General features: G+C 34.6%; 1 protein-coding gene across 1 annotated transcript in view; it reads right to left on the bottom strand.

The window, feature by feature from the left end:
* Positions 1-16773, bottom strand: part of LOC110942772 — a 76407-nt gene that overhangs the window by 27626 nt on the left and 32008 nt on the right. Inside the window, exons 6-11 of the mRNA XM_035984344.1 lie at positions 13771-14183; positions 13608-13667; positions 11988-12279; positions 4084-4514; positions 3921-3980; positions 2214-2585 (exon numbers count right to left, since the gene is read on the bottom strand). Coding sequence (XP_035840237.1) covers positions 2214-2585; positions 3921-3980; positions 4084-4514; positions 11988-12279; positions 13608-13667; positions 13771-14183 — 1628 coding nt within the window. The remainder of the gene's footprint in view (positions 1-2213; positions 2586-3920; positions 3981-4083; positions 4515-11987; positions 12280-13607; positions 13668-13770; positions 14184-16773) is intronic.

Genomic DNA, 16773 nt, shown 5'->3' with positions numbered 1-16773 from the left:
AACAACTCTCTTTATTCAACACACACTCCCAAACCTGTTCATCATGTTCAGCTTTCGGAATTTTGAAAATCAGCTCTTCAACATCAGTTGTCGAAAATCTTTTTGAATTTTTCAAAATTTTAATGCTAAAAGACAATCTTTTTGGATTTTTTAATTTAATGAAAGCTGTAAAGAAATATATACAAGCAATATTTTTATGAGTTTGTGTTAGGGAATCATATCAACTATTGACAAGTTACAAGTACCGTTAAGCTTTTGATTTCATATTCAGAATTAAACAATTCGCTTAGATTGCCGATATACTGATCCTCTTAAATTTTCACACAAATTTCAATTTGTTCAGGATACGCATTTAGTGTTTTAAGATCTTAACTTATACGCGTGTACCATCTATGAATATACTCCCGTATCCAGACAACTATATTCAGTCTTACAAGTGAGAGCACACTAATGATATCTGTTAAGGGGTAGATGCGAAACGATGAGAGCTCTGGTCAGAACTTCCGTTCGTGCAGAGAGATGATGGCTCGACTTTAGGTGGGTCCCCTTTAGGAGATCTTTTATTTCAACAGCACATGATTAGCATTTTTCAATGTTTCATCATTTTTGCACTAAGGGCGAGCTTTAAGAATAAAGCTATTTGCAAAGTATTATACAAGGACTAGGCTATTGCTCCCGCAAAATCAGAAGTCCTGGTATAATACCCCAGATATTATCACATACAAAGACCTAGTATGTCAGAAATAGAGTCTTTCAAACAGGATTTCAGGGGTTACCTATATATCCGAGAGATGTTACCCACGAAATAAGCAAGTAATTATTTAGGTTTATATCCGATCAAACATACTAAATGTATAAAAACCTATCGGCATATCATCAGCGAGACTGCTTAATGCTTTAAGAGTTTACATTTCTTTAGCATACTGCAACTTTCTAACTGATTAACTATCATTTTCCCTTTTTCACAACAAACTCATTTTGAATTTTTAATCTTTTTTAATTTTTTTTAATTTTTTTTTTACATTTTTCAAATTTTTGAATTTTTTTTAAATTTTTACTCCCCCTAAAATCAAAATATATTTCCATTTTGATTTTCTGGGAAAATTTGAAAACAAACTGTACAAGAAACTGACAACTGCTGTGAATTGCTTCAATTCGCCATTCACTCGACATAAACAATCAGAACTCCCCCTTACAACAAACTATTTTCCCATTATGATTTCAAAACACTTAAGTTTGTTTTAATCAAAATGGTTTTTCTGGAAAATATTAGTTTTGTTGTTACCACTTGTAGGATAGGGGTTAACTCATCACATTGTTCTTTCAACCACTTGGAACAATTTTAACTATTTTAGGGATTATCAACACAATCACTTGTAGAAAATCAAGTACAACTTAATGTCCCTAATTGATCACTTGAAGATCGAAATATCACAGTTACCAACCTTTGAATTTCTCAAGAAAGATGCCGATTCCTACTCCTAGGGCTGTAAATGAACCGAACGAACATGAACAAGGCCTTGTTCGTGTTCGTTCGTTAAGGAAATAAATGTGTTCACGAACGGTTCATGAACACTTTCGGAACGAGATTTTACGTTCGTGTTCGTTCATTAAGGAAATAGGCGTGTCCGCGAACGGTTCACGAACACACACGAACACAAACGAATTTGGTGAACGCGACGAAGCATAAAGGTAGATGGCCTAGAGAGTAGCACTGGAAATTGAATCTCTTATTGTGGAATGAAGGTTGATCGTATTCGCTGGTAAATAAGGAGAAAGGAAGGGGAAATGGTGCATAAACAAGGTGAAAGAGGGTTTCCTACTTTAATTGTTAGGGTAATAAAACTAATAAAACATTAATAATATAAAAAGTATAGATAAAATATATGAAAGTACAAAAATCTTTAATTAAAATAAAAACATACAAACAAAAACGAATGTTCACGAACACCTTACCGAATGTTCACGAACACAATCGAACGAACAAGACCTCTGTTCATGTTCGTTCATTTAACTAATCGAACAAAATTTCTTGTTCATGTTTGTTCGTTTATTAAACGAACGAACATAAACGAACTTCCCGCCGAACGGTTCACGAACTGTTTGTTGAACGTTCGGTTCGTTTACAACCCTACCTACTCCCCAATTACCAACCTGGGAGTTCCGGCAAGTCAGGTTTTTCATTTGAATAGATCCACCCAAGCCTGACGAACCTTGGGTGTTTTTGAGTGGGCATCACTCGGTTTCATTTCAACTTTTTGTTTTAATTTTCCGTTTGACAATGATGGAAAACTTGCATTATCCATTGTCTTAACGGAATTATCACCTTTTACTTCAACAGATGGCTCTTCTTGCTTTGACGAACCAGATTCATTGCCCGAATGTGGCTTGTCTGACTTTGATGAGTCAGATTCATTGCTAACAACTAGCTCCTTTGTTTCCGAAGAAACAAATTCATCGCCAGGAAGTGAAAATCTCACTTTCTTTGTTTTGTTATTCTTTTGATTAACCATATTTTCTTTCTTCAATATCCCGTTTGTCCTCAGATTTGTATCTGATGAATTCATTTTGCTTGACTGAACATTCTTTGGAGAGCAAAACAATTTATCAGAACTGTTATCTGATTTTCTGATTGTATCTGAGGACAAAATCTTTTCGAGATACTCCCTCGTTTTCTTCCTTTTCTTCCTCAGTCTGTCTTTCTGCCCTTGTGAAAGCTTTACTTTCTGTTCTAGAACTTTATGTTCTTTGGGCTTTTCTTCGACTTTGACTGATTTCTTTGCCTTTTTATGAGATTCAGTCCTCGATCTTCCCTTTGATCTCATTGGGCAATCTCTGGCAATGTGACCTTTGATATGGCATTCAAAGCATCTTCTCGTCTCAAATCTCTGACTTTGGCAGTTAACAGCAATATGTCCTTGGAAACCACATGTGTAACATACTCTGTTATCATACCATTCTTCTCCTCCATACCACACACTTAAATCATAACATTGTTTGGCTTTGTGGTAGTCATCACTTCTCTTGTAAGCTGGATTTGGTTTTTGAGCACCGTGGTCAAACTTGCACCACTTATTACCAACTTTTTGTGAGTTTTGATTTTCAACTTTTTGGGATTTTTTATAATGATTGGATGACTGAACTGATGAGTTTTTATTGTAATTTTGAAGATTTTTTTGGCTTTTTAACATTTTGTTTTTGTTCCACATTCTTCTTTACAGGTTTTTGCATTGAGCATTCACCTTTTTCAGTAGAATGTAAAACAGTTTCTTGAAATTTTTCTTTTAATTTCAAAAATATTTTCTTTTTCTCATTTTCATCATCAGTTTTATCATCACAATTCTCAATTATGACTTTGTCATAATTTGTGACATTGTCACTTATTGGAATTGCATTGATCGGTTTTGGACAAAGATGAATCAGAAATTCTGACGAGGTCACAAAACCTTTCAATTTCTTTTCAAGCTCTTCAATTTTATTTCTTACACTCTCAGCTTCATTTTCAAGCTGAGAGATTTTCTCAAGATGAGAATTTATTGCTTTTTCATTTTCAACTTTATTCTTTTCAAAAACAAGTTTTTCATTTTCAAAAACTTTTATTTGATCTTGAAATTTTGATTCATTTTCTTTTAAATTTTTATTCTCAAGTTTTATCCAAAAATCTTCATTTTCTGAAGATTTTATTTTGTTTTCAAATTCTTTTTCTTTTTCTTTTTCTTTTAAAATTTTATTTTCCAATGTCAGACTTTCAACCTCCTTCAAGAGTTTGACATTTTCAAATTCCAATTTTTCACAATTTACACGCATTTCAAGAATCTGTTTGTCATCATCTTTCTTCTTATCCTTCAAATTTTTGATTTCCAATGTAAAACTCTCCACATCCTTCAAGAGTTTGACATTGTAAGCTTCAGATTTATCACATTTAGAACACACAGATTCAGAACTTGATTCTTCTTGAATTGACTTTTTCTTGAGTGTACCTGCAAGAAAAACATTTACAAAATTAAGAGGATTCATATTTTCATCAATATAACAACCCCTCTTAATATCGTATTTGAAAAAATGTTTTGCTGCACAACATACTCTGATTCTATCATTTATTTCAATAATCACATCCAAACTCATTTCATCTAGATTCTTTTTAATTTCATCCATCAAATCTTTCTTCTTCTTATAATTTTCACAACTGTGAGTTTTAAGCTTCTTGATGAACTCATATGAATGGAATTTTGAGAACCCAGAATCTGTTTTTATATTTTTCAAAATATCATTCCATTCCGCAGGTAACGCATCTGCAAACTTTGATATTTTTTCAGCATCTGACAACCTAATATCAAACGTTTTCAATTTGTCCAGTAAATAATTAAATCTGCTTTCCAACTCATCTAATGTCTCATTCTTTTTACACAAAAAATCTTTAAGTCGGATAATCCAAACCTTCTTATCATCTTGTTCATATATACTTCCTCTACACCAACCATATCCACTATTTAATCTTTCAAGATAATCATATTCTTTTTCAACAAACATTTTTTCCATATGTTAAACAAATTTCACAATATGAGTCACTTTCAAACGAAATCAACCTTCTTGCGGAATTACCCTGTTCAAACAAAATAACCTACACGACAACTTCCCACGAAATTAGTTCAAACGAAATTAAGATTTTCAAACGAAATAGGTAATTTCGTGTGAAATTCCCAAACGAAATATGGTTTCGCACGAAATTAACTAATTTCGTATGAACTTTCAAACGAAAATACGTGGTTTCAAACGAAATAGGTAATTTCGTATGAAATTAAGTGACCTTTTCACACGGAATTATAATTTCGTGTGAAATTACTCAAACGAAAATACAACTTGATGCAAAATTAGCTTATTTCGTGTGGAATTAGTACATCTTGTTCATATATACTTCCTCTACACCAACCACATTGTGACATCTGTGCTTGTGATCATTGTAAACAGTTCAATTATCACCCTATGTTTGTTTGTTTATGTTTGATGTTTTTCATGTTTTGACTTTTATTCGATTTCAAACTCTATATCGCTTTCTGGAGAATTATACACAAACTGGTGCGTAAACGTAATCAGTTAAAAGCGACAAATACTTCGGAACATCAATTTATGCTTAACATACCTTAAATAACCTTTACATAACTTAGAAATAAGTTTTGAAGGCTTTGGTATGGCAAAATCAAGTTAATTCGCTTATAGGGACTAAAATTGACAAACTGCGAAAGTATGCCGATTTGAACTGTAACGAACATTCCGAAACATGATCATAAGTTAAACACACCTTAAATATCCTTTACATAGCTTAGAAAAAGGCTTTGAGGGGTTCGGTGTGCTAAAATAAACTTTTGGGTCATTCAGGAACTAAAAGTGTCAAAAAGTGCATAAGTTTGCATTTTCGCGCATAACTTGCGTTCTGAATACTTCCAGGCATCCAAAAATTTATGTAAGCATTAAAATATTATGTTTTAGTGTTTGGCTTGTCAAAAATCCATTCGTCGCGCAATTTGGACCGTTTTTGCGTCCGTTACGACTTCCGTCGTAATTAACCGAACAACGCAATCGTACGGCCAAACGAACCGACATCCGACATATTTTTGAGCATGTTTTATGTTCCCTATACTTTAACATCCTTGTAGAGCTCAAAAATGGGTTTGACGAGTGTTAGAAGTGCCAGAATACGACTATACGCGCACAGGGACCAAAACTGCCAAAATGCAAAATCTGCTGGTCTGCAGGGTCCTTACGGACCGTATGGGTATGCTTACGGTCCGTAAGCCATGCCTAGATCAGCAGAATTGCATTCCAGCCATTTCCAGCTGTTACCCACCCTTGCACATGGTTTTGTTGAGTCTATGGGCTGGTTTAGGGGCCCCCATGGTTTTCAAAAACTATGGGCTTGATGTGTATGGGCTAGGATTGAATCTCGGATTACGAGGAACGATCTTAACGGCTCTACCAAATCTATAAATACCCCCCATGCCTTGCCCATTTCCCTCACACTTGATTCTGAGATTTTCTCTAAGTTGGAATTATAAACACTTCATACCTGAGAAATACTCGGAAATCAATCTTGCGGGGACCTTCTGTAAGTATTCTTTCGCGTTTTTCGTTCGTTTTAGCGTTTAAGTCAACTGTGTTTGACTTTCTGCATTGACCAGTTTATGGTCAACGCGAAGTTCGTTTGAACTTCATAACGTGAGCGTAATCACGATGGTTATAGTCCCTAGTGACTATACCTACTGATTACCACGTTATCTAGGCTCAGTGACGAGTCGTAGTTTCGGCCAAAATGCGTTTTCTCGCGTATTTTGTAACCAAACTACTCTAGGGTATTAAAACCGTTTGTTTTAATACCAAACCTGTTTTCTAACTTCACTAAACATGTTCTAGCATGTTTAGCTCGTCGCTACTGGTTTTGTGCTTGTCTAAGGGTCGTAAGGTAAGCGATCTAATCAATCGCTTACACTTACGAACCCGACCCATTTGGTCGATCATTAGGATCCGACCAAACACTTTAGGTGACCATAATTGTATAGGGAATAACCTTCCGAGGTTATACCTTATGGTCACATCGTTTAACTAGTTGTATGATAGGTAACGTATGTGCCTTAGGTAAATTACCAAAATACCCTTTCTACGCCAAAATTCATTTTAAGCCTATGTAACATAATTTTTGGTATCTAAACTGATTTAACAACAATATTGAACATGTTAAGGCATATCTTGTTTATCATAGGGCTAGTTAGGCATTCCGAACGCGTTTTACGCGAGCGACGCGTTAAAGTAGCATAAGCTACCTAAGCGGGTCGTAACGGGTCAAGAGCACTTAGGATAGGTTTCGTTTTAGTACGTAGGCTTTGTTAGACCATATTACATAAGTTCCCACCCTTATTTGGTTTACGAAACCTCGTACTACCCGATCCTCCGATAGGTCCGTTTATTAATGTAGATACCTATATAGGTGCCGCTTGATTCCGTGATCTTCTAGCATTGCTTGGTGGTTATCCTACGACTTCTAAGCAATCTCAAGTGAGTACATAGTACCCCTCTTTTACTGTTTTCCAAACATTTTGGGGTGAAACACATGTGCCTACTTGTTACTTTCATGCTTTCATGTTTTCACATTATATACTTGCTATGTTCATTAGTACATTGTTTAACATGACATTTTCATGCTATGTATGTTCATCATACTTAGTACACTTGTTTTACATGACATTTTCATGCTATGTATGTTCATCATACTTAGTACACTTGTTTTACATGAAATTTTCATGCTATGTATGTTCATCATACTTAGTACACTTGTTTTACATGACGTTTTCATGCTATGTATGTTCATCATACTTAGTACATTTGTTTTACATGATATTTCACGCTATGTGTGTACATTTGATTACATACTTAGTGCATTGTTTTCACATGTTTATATTTTGGGTATGACATTTGGTTTGTTTAAGTGGGACAATATACATTCATTAACTTTGATCACGCCGCTCGTTAGTAGGTAGTGGTACCATAGGAATTGACAACTCCCGTTCCTGACGTCCTGGGTATGTTTGGATGAAAGGAATGACCGAATTCGATTTAAACATAAAAACCGATAGACCTTTAATTTGTTTAAAGGTTTATCACCACAGTCACAAGGCTTGAATGTATACATTTTCACAATACCGCATAAATGTTTGTATTCAGTATAGCATGCATCTCCACAAAACATAACGTTGATTTAAACTGAGTTTTACTTCAATACTTTGTTTTGTGCATTTTTTTTCACCTATGGTTTAGCTGATACATATTTTACTTACCATACATGACATTTTGTTTACACATGACATGATTGACATTGACATAGACATTTTGACATTATTACACACATTACATGATTTACACTTGACGTTAGACATGGTTTTTCGCATAAACATTTTGACATTTGGTTAAACATAAACATATTTACATTGGTGGTTTGTTTGGGTAAGTGATTTAAGTAACGAGGCGTGTGTAATATGATACAAACATGGTGGATACGCCGCTGGTACTTCCTATATATAAGTGTTTGTATGATATTACGCATCGCAGCGTTGTTTAAATCATTTCAGTTTAGCTATATAACATATTTTTCACAATACATTGTTTTACAAACAACTTGTTTTATACAACTTATTTTACTTGGTTATTCATTTAACCATACATTATTCTTTCAAAAATACATATCTACCATCGTTTTTCAAATGATTTACAAACAATACAATCAACAAGGTTCATGACTACATTTCATTAAACTTTTTTTTAAAACCTAAGTCATGGATCCTATTTTCACAAAACCTATGTATCTCACAGGCATTTTTATGCTGACGTACCTATTTTCACATGTATTTCAGGAGCAAATGCATAGGATGATCGTGATACACTAGGATGGACTTGGGCCTTAGTGACGATAAAATGGATCTAGACTAGTTAAAACTTGTTATGTACTTTGATTCTTTTTATTTTAAGACAATGTAACTTGTGGGTTCTCGTTTGAAACAATGTATTCCACCCTTGGGTGATGAATAAAATATTATTTAAATTACCTTGGTTGTGGAACAATAATTCTGTTACAACACTCCCCGACGTTTCCGCCACGATTTGATGTTTTACGTGGTCGAGGTGTGACACACATCCACTATTTAATCTTTCAAGATAATCATATTCTTTTTCAACAAACATTTTTTCCATATGTTAAACAAATTTCACAATATGAGTCACTTTCAAACGAAATCAACTTTCTTGCGGAATTACCCTGTTCAAACAAAATAACCTACACGACAACTTCCCACGAAATTAGTTCAAACGAAATTAAGATTTTCAAACGAAATAGGTAATTTCGTGTGAAATTCCCAAACGAAATATGGTTTCGCACGAAATTAACTAATTTCGTATGAACTTTCAAACGAAAATACGTGGTTTCAAACGAAATAGGTAATTTCGTATGAAATTAAGTGACCTTTTCACACGGAATTATAATTTCGTGTGAAATTACTCAAACGAAAATACAACTTGATGCAAAATTAGCTAATTTCGTGTGGAATTAGTAATTTCGTATGAGAACTTTCAAGCGAAATAACGATTTGGTGCGAAATTAGGTCCTAATTCCGTGCGAAATTATGCTGATGTCATCATGTCGAACTGAATTTTGTCAAATTAATCAAGTTCTAGGCCGATTTTAGGTCTGATTCTTTTAAGGATTTGTTAATTCAATGTTTCACACATAATATGTGAAAATCATCCATTTTAACCATGAAAACTTGATTAATTTTGAAAAAGAAGGTGTAGAAATCAGAATTTTCCAGCGAAAACGAGTTAAACAGTAAGAACTCTTCCTCCTGAGCTCTGATACCACATGTAGGATCATGAAACGATCTTAACGAGTCGTTCAGAAGAGTTCTTAGACAGAATCAGAGGCGGAATTCATTGATTCGGTCTTCGTTTAGCTAGTATTCACTATTAACTGTCTTGTTTATTGATCTGACAAAGATTTACAGCACGGAGACACTTCGGCAGAGCTTTGCTACCGGAATACACCTTGGTAATTTCGTACCAAATGACATGACAAGACACATATATAGACAGGTAATTTCGCTTGAACATGACTCATGCGAAATTACACTTCATGCGAAATTAACATTCCAAGCGAAATTACCTGTTGGTAGTTTCATGTGGAATTAACTTCTAGCCTAATTTCGACAATTTTCTCGTACAACGTGCCTTGATCTTTCAGTATTAATCTAAGACTCGAACGAAGACGAAGTCGACAGACGTATGCACCAACAGACTCCCCCTCGGATGTTGACGAGTTTTCAGTGCGAGTCTTCAGCATGTCAACTCTTCGGTCTTGATCGGTCTTCTTTTTTTCTCAGCATGTTCCAGGATCCATCTCTGGCTCTAACCTCGTCAGACTCCCCTTTTCATTAAGTTGGGATCACTGTCTGGAATTAGCTATCGCCTTGAGATCAAACCCAGGCTTTAACTCTGTTTAAGACCACTACAAATTCTGAAAACATCTCCTGGCTCATCGTAGCAACAGGATCAGAAACCTAGCTTCTTCATCTTCAGACTCCCCCTCTCACTCACCTGGGATCGTAGTCTGGAACTCTTTAACTGTAGCTAAGAATCGAAAACCTGGAATTAATCATCAGGAATTGAAACCTTGCTTTTTCAATATTTCCTGCATAAATTCTACCCAAAACATAAGTTTTTACTTAAATCAATAAGAAAAACTTACGGGTAGAAACCACTCAATCATAATAGTTACATCAAGTTCAAATTAATGACCTTGATTAACTAATCTAACTTCTTTCTCAAAACAACTCTCTTTATTCAACACACACTCCCAAACCTGTTCATCATGTTCAGCTTTCGGAATTTTGAAAATCAGCTCTTCAACATCAGTTGTCGAAAATCTTTTTGGATTTTTTAATGCTAAAAGACAATCTTTTTGGATTTTTGAATTTAATGAAAGCTGTAAAGAAATATATACAAGCAATATTTTTATGAGTTTGTGTTAGGGAATCATATCAACTATTGACAAGTTACAAGTACCGTTAAGCTTTTGATTTCATATTCAGAATTAAACAATTCGCTTAGATTGCCGATATACTGATCCTCTTAAATTTTCACACAAATTTCAATTTGTTCAGGATACGCATTTAGTGTTTTAAGATCTTAACTTATACGCGTGTACCATCTCTGAATATACTCCCGTATCCAGACAACTATATTCAGTCTTACATGTGAGAGCACACTAATGATATCTATTAAGGGGTAGATGCGAAATGATGAGAGCTCAGGTCAGAACTTCCGTTCGTGCAGAGAGATGATGGCTCGACTTTAGTTGGGTCCCCTTTAGGAGATCTTTTATTTCAACAGCACATGATTAGCATTTTTCAATGTTTCATCATTTTTGCACTAAGGGCGAGCTTTAAGATTAAAGCTATTTGCAAAGTATTATACAAGGACTAGGCTATTGCTCCCGCAAAATCAGAAGTCCTGGTATAATACCCCAGATATTATCACATACAAAGACCTAGTATGTCAGAAATAGAGTCTTTCAAACAGGATTTCAGGGGTTACCTATATATCCGAGAGATGTTACCCACGAAATAAGCAAGTAATTATTTAGGTTTATATCCCGATCAAACTTACTAAATGTATAAAAACCTATCGGCATATCATCAGCGAGACTGCTCAATGCTTTAAGAGTTTACATTTCTTTAGCATACTGCAACTGTCTAACTGATTAACTATCGTTTTCCCTTTTTCACAACAAAACTCATTTTGAATTTTTAATCTTTTTTAATTTTTTTAATTTTTTTTTACATTTTTCAAATTTTTGAATTTTTTTAAAATTTTTACTCCCCCTAAAATCAAAATATATTTCAATTTTGATTTTCTGGGAAAATTTGAAAACAAACTGTACAAGAAACTGACAACTGCTGTGAATTGCTTCAATTCGCCATTCACTCGACATAAACAATCAGAACTCCCCCTTACAACAAACTATTTTCCCATTATGATTTCAAAACACTTAAGTTTGTTTTAATCAAAATGGTTTTTCCGGAAAATATTAGTTTTGTTTTTACCACTTGTAGGATAGGGGTTAATTCATCACATTGTTCTTTCAACCACTTGGAACAATTTTAACTATTTTAGGGATTATCAACACAATCACTTGTAGAAAATCAAGTACAACTTAATGTCCCTAATTGATCACTTGAAGATCGAAATATCACAGTTACCAACCTTTGAATTTCTCAAGAAAGATGCCGATTCCTACTCCCCAATTACCAACCTGTGAGTTCCGGCAAGTCAGGTTTTTCATTTGAATAGATCCACCCAAGCCTGACGAACCTTGGGTGTTTTTGAGTGGGCATCACTCGGTTTCATTTCAACTTTTTGTTTTAATTTTCCATTTGACAATGATGGAAAACTTGCATCATCCATTGTCTTAACGGAATTATCACCTTTTACTTCAACAGATGGCTCTTCTTGCTTTGACGAACCAGATTCATTGCCCGAATGTGGCTTGTCTGACTTTGATGAGTCAGATTCATTGCTAACAACTAGCTCCTTTGTTTCCGAAGAAACAAATTCATCGCCAGGAAGTGAAAATCTCACTTTCTTTGTTTTGTTATTCTTTTGATTAACCACATTTTCTTTCTTCAATATCCCGTTTGTCCTCAGATTTGTATCTGATGAATTCATTTTGCTTGACTGAACATTCTTTGGAGAGCAAAACAATTTATCAGAACTGTTATCTGATTTTCTGATTGTATCTGAGGACAAAATCTTTTCGAGATACTCCCTCGCTTTCTTCCTTTTCTTCCTCAGTCTGTCTTTCTGCCCTTGTGAAAGCTTTACTTTCTGTTCTAGAACTTTATGTTCTTTGGGCTTTTCTTCGACTTTGACTGATTTCTTTGCCTTTTTATGAGATTCAGTCCTCGATCTTCCCTTTGATCTCATTGGGCAATCTCTGGCAATCTGACCTTTGATATGGCATTCAAAGCATCTTCTCGTCTCAAATCTCTGACTTTGGCAGTTAACAGCAATATGTCCTTGGAAACCACATGTGTAACATACTCTGTTATCATACCATTCTTCTCCTCCATACCACACACTTAAATCATAACATTGTTTGGCTTTGTGGTAGTCATCACTTCTCTTGTAAGCTGGATTTGGTTTTTGAGCACCGTGGTCAAACCTGCACCACTTATTACCAACTTTTTGTGAGTTTTGATTTTCAACTTTTTGGGATTTTTTATAATGATTGGATGACTGAACTGATGAGTTTTTATTGTAATTTTGAAGATTTTTTGGCTTTTTAACATTTTGTTTTTGTTCCACATTCTTCTTTACAGGTTTTTGCATTGAGCATTCACCTTTTTCAGTAGAATGTAAAACAGTTTCTTGAAATTTTTCTTTTAATTTCAAAAATATTTTCTTTTTCTCATTTTCATCATCTGCTTTATCATCACAATTCTCAATTATGACTTTGTCATAATTTGTGACATTGTCACTTATTGGAATTGCATTGATCGGTTTTGGACAAAGATGATTCAGAAATTCTGACGAGGTCACAAAACCTTTCAATTTCTTTTCAAGCTCTTCAATTTTATTTCTTACACTCTTAGCTTCATTTTCAAGCTGAGAGATTTTCTCAAGATGAGAATTTATTGCTTTTTCATTTTAAACTTTATTCTTTTCAAAAACAAGTTTTTCCTTTTCAAAAACTTTTATTTGATCTTGAAATTTTGATTCATTTTCTTTTAAATTTTTTTTCTCAAGTTTTATCCAAAAATTTTCATTTTCTGAAGATTTTATTTTGTTTTCAAATTCTTTTTCTTTTTCTTTTAAAATTTTATTTTCCAATGTTAGACTTTCAACCTCCTTCAAGAGTTTGACATTTTCAAATTCCAATTTTTCACAATTTACACGCATTTCAAGAATCTGTTTGTCATCATCTTTCTTCTTATCCTTCAAATTTTTGATTTCCAATGTAAAACTCTCCACATCCTTCAAGAGTTTGACATTGTAAGCTTCAGATTTATCACATTTAGAACACACAGATTCAGAACTTGATTCTTCTTGAATTGACTTTTTCTTGAGTGTACCTGCAAGAAAAACATTTACAAAATTAAGAGGATTCATATTTTCATCAATATAACAACCCCACTGAATATCGTATTTGAAAAAATGTTTTGCTGCACAACATACTCTGATTCTATCATTTATTTCAATAATCACATCCAAACTCATTTCATCTAGATTCTTTTTAATTTCATCCATCAAATCTTTCTTCTTCTTATAATTTTCATAACTGTGAGTTTTAAGCTTCTTGATGAACTCATATGAATGGAATTTTGAGAACCCAGAATCTGTTTTTATATTTTTCAAAATGTCATTCCATTCCGCAGGTAACGCATCTGCAAACTTTGATATTTTTTCAGCATCTGACAACCTAATATCAAACGTTTTCAATTTGTCCAGTAAATAATTAAATCTGCTTTCCAACTCATCTAATGTCTCATTCTTTTTACACAAAAAATCTTTAAGTCGGATAATCCAAACCTTCTTATCATCTTGTTCATATATACTTCCTCTACACCAACCACATTGTGACATCTGTGCTTGTGATCATTGTAAACAGTTCAATTATCAATGAAATAAAGTTATTTGATCCCTATGTTTGTTTGTTTATGTTTGATGTTTTTCATGTTTTGACTTTTATTCGATTTCAAACTCTATATCGCTTTCTGGAGAATTATACACAAACTGGTGCGTAAACGTAATCAGTTAAAAGTGACAAATACTCCGGAACATCAATTTATGCTTAACATACCTTAAATAACCTTTACATAACTTAGAAATAAGTTTTGAAGGCTTTGGTATGGCAAAATCAAGTTAATTCGCTTACAGGGACTAAAATTGACAAACTGCGAAAGTATGCCGATTTGAACTGTAACGAACATTCCGAAACACGATCATAAGTTAAACACACCTTAAATATCCTTTACATAGCTTAGAAATAGGCTTTGATGGGTTCGGTGTGCTAAAATAAACTTTTGGGTCATTCAGGGACTAAAACTGTCAAAAAGTGCATAAGTTTGCATTTTCGCGCATAACTTGCGTTCTGAATACTTCCAGACATCCAAAAATTTATGTAAGCATTAAAATATTATGTTTTAGTGTTTGGCTTGTCAAAAATCCATTCGTCGCGCAATTTGGACCGTTTTTGCGTCCGTTACGACTTCCGTCGTAATTAACCGAACAACGCAATCGTACGGCCAAACGAACCGACATCCGACATATTTTTGAGCATGTTTTATGTTCTCTATACTTTAACATCCTTGTAGAGCTCAAAAATGGGTTTGACGGGTGTTAGAAGTGCCAGAATACGACTATACGCGCACAGGGACCAAAATTGCCAAAATGCAAAATCTGTTGGTCTGCAGGGTCCTTACGGGCCGTATGGGTATGCTTACGGTCCGTAAGCCATGCCCAGATCAGCAGAATTGCATTCCAGCCATTTCCAGCTGTTACCCACCCTTGCACATGGTTTTGTTGAGTCTATGGGTTGGTTTAGGGGCCCCCATGGTTTTCTAAAACTATGGGCTTGATGTGTACGGCTAGGATTGAATCTCGGATTACGAGGAACGATCTTAACGGCTCTACCAAATCTATAAATACCCCCGATGCCTTGCCCATTTCCCTCACACTTGATTCTGAGATTTTCTCTAATTGGAGTTATAAACACTTCATACCTGAGAAATACTCGGAAATCAATCTTGCGGGGACCTTCTGTAAGTATTCTTTCGCGTTTTTCGTTCGTTTTAGCGTTTAAGTCAAACTGTGTTTGACTTTCTGCATTGACCAGTTTATGGTCAACGCGAAGTTCGTTTGAACTTCATAACGTGAGAGTAATCACGATGGTTATAGTCCCTAGTGACTATACCTACTGATTACCACGTTATCTAGGCTCAGTGACGAGTCGTAGTTTCGGCCAAAATGCGTTTTCTCGCGTATTTTGTAACCAAACTACTCTAGGGTATTAAAACCGTTTGTTTTAATACCAAACCTGTTTTCTAACTTCACTAAACATGTTCTAGCATGTTTAGCTCGTCGCTACTAGTTTTGTGCTTGTCTAAGGGTCGTAAGGTAAGCGATCTAATCAATCGCTTACGCTTACGAACCCGACCCATTTGGTCGATCATTAGGATCCGACCAAACACTTTAGGTGACCATAATTGTATAGGGAATAACCTTCCGAGGTTATACCTTATGGTCACATCGTTTAACTAGTTGTATGATAGGTAACGTATGTGCCTTAGGTAAATTACCAAAATACCCTTTCTACGCCAAAATTCATTTTAAGCCTATGTAACATAATTTTTGGTATCTAAACTGATTTAACAACAATATTGAACATGTTAAGGCATATCTTGTTTATCATAGGGCTAGTTAGGCATTCCGAACGCGTTTTACGCGAGCGACGCGTTAAAGTAGCATAAGCTACCTAAGCGGGTCGTAACGGGTCAAGAGCACTTAGGATCGGTTTCGTTTTAGTACGTAGGCTTTGTTAGACCATATTACATAAGTTCCCACACTTATTTGGTTTACGAAACCTCGTACTACCCGATCCTCCGATAAGTCCGTTTATTAATGTAGATACCTATATAGGTGTCGCTTGATTCCGTGATCTTCTAGCATTGCTTGGTGGTTATCCTACGACTTCTAAGCAATCTCAAGTGATTACATAGTACCCCTCTTTTACTGTTTTCCAAACATTTTGGGGTGAAACACATGTGCCTACTTGTTACTTTCATGCTTTCATGTTTTCGCATTATATACTTGCTATGTTCATTAGTACATTGTTTAACATGACATTTTCATGCTATGTATGTTCATCATACTTAGTACACTTGTTTTACATGACATTTTCATGCTATGTATGTTCATCATACTTAGTACACTTGTTTTACATGAAATTTTCATGCTATGTATGTTCATCATACTTAGTACACTTGTTTTACATGACGTTTTCATGCTATGTATGTTCATCATACTTAGTACATTTGTTTTACATGATATTTCACGCTATGTGTGTACATTTGATTACATACTTAGTGCATTGTTTTCACATGTTTATATTTTGGGTATGACATTTGGTTTGTTTAAGTGGGACAATATACATTCATTAACTTTGATCACGCCGCTCGT

The sequence above is a fragment of the Helianthus annuus genome, chromosome 15 (genome assembly GCF_002127325.2).
Source record: "Helianthus annuus cultivar XRQ/B chromosome 15, HanXRQr2.0-SUNRISE, whole genome shotgun sequence".
Lineage (NCBI taxonomy): Eukaryota > Viridiplantae > Streptophyta > Magnoliopsida > Asterales > Asteraceae > Helianthus > Helianthus annuus.
This window is presented reverse-complemented; position numbering and strand designations above follow the sequence as displayed.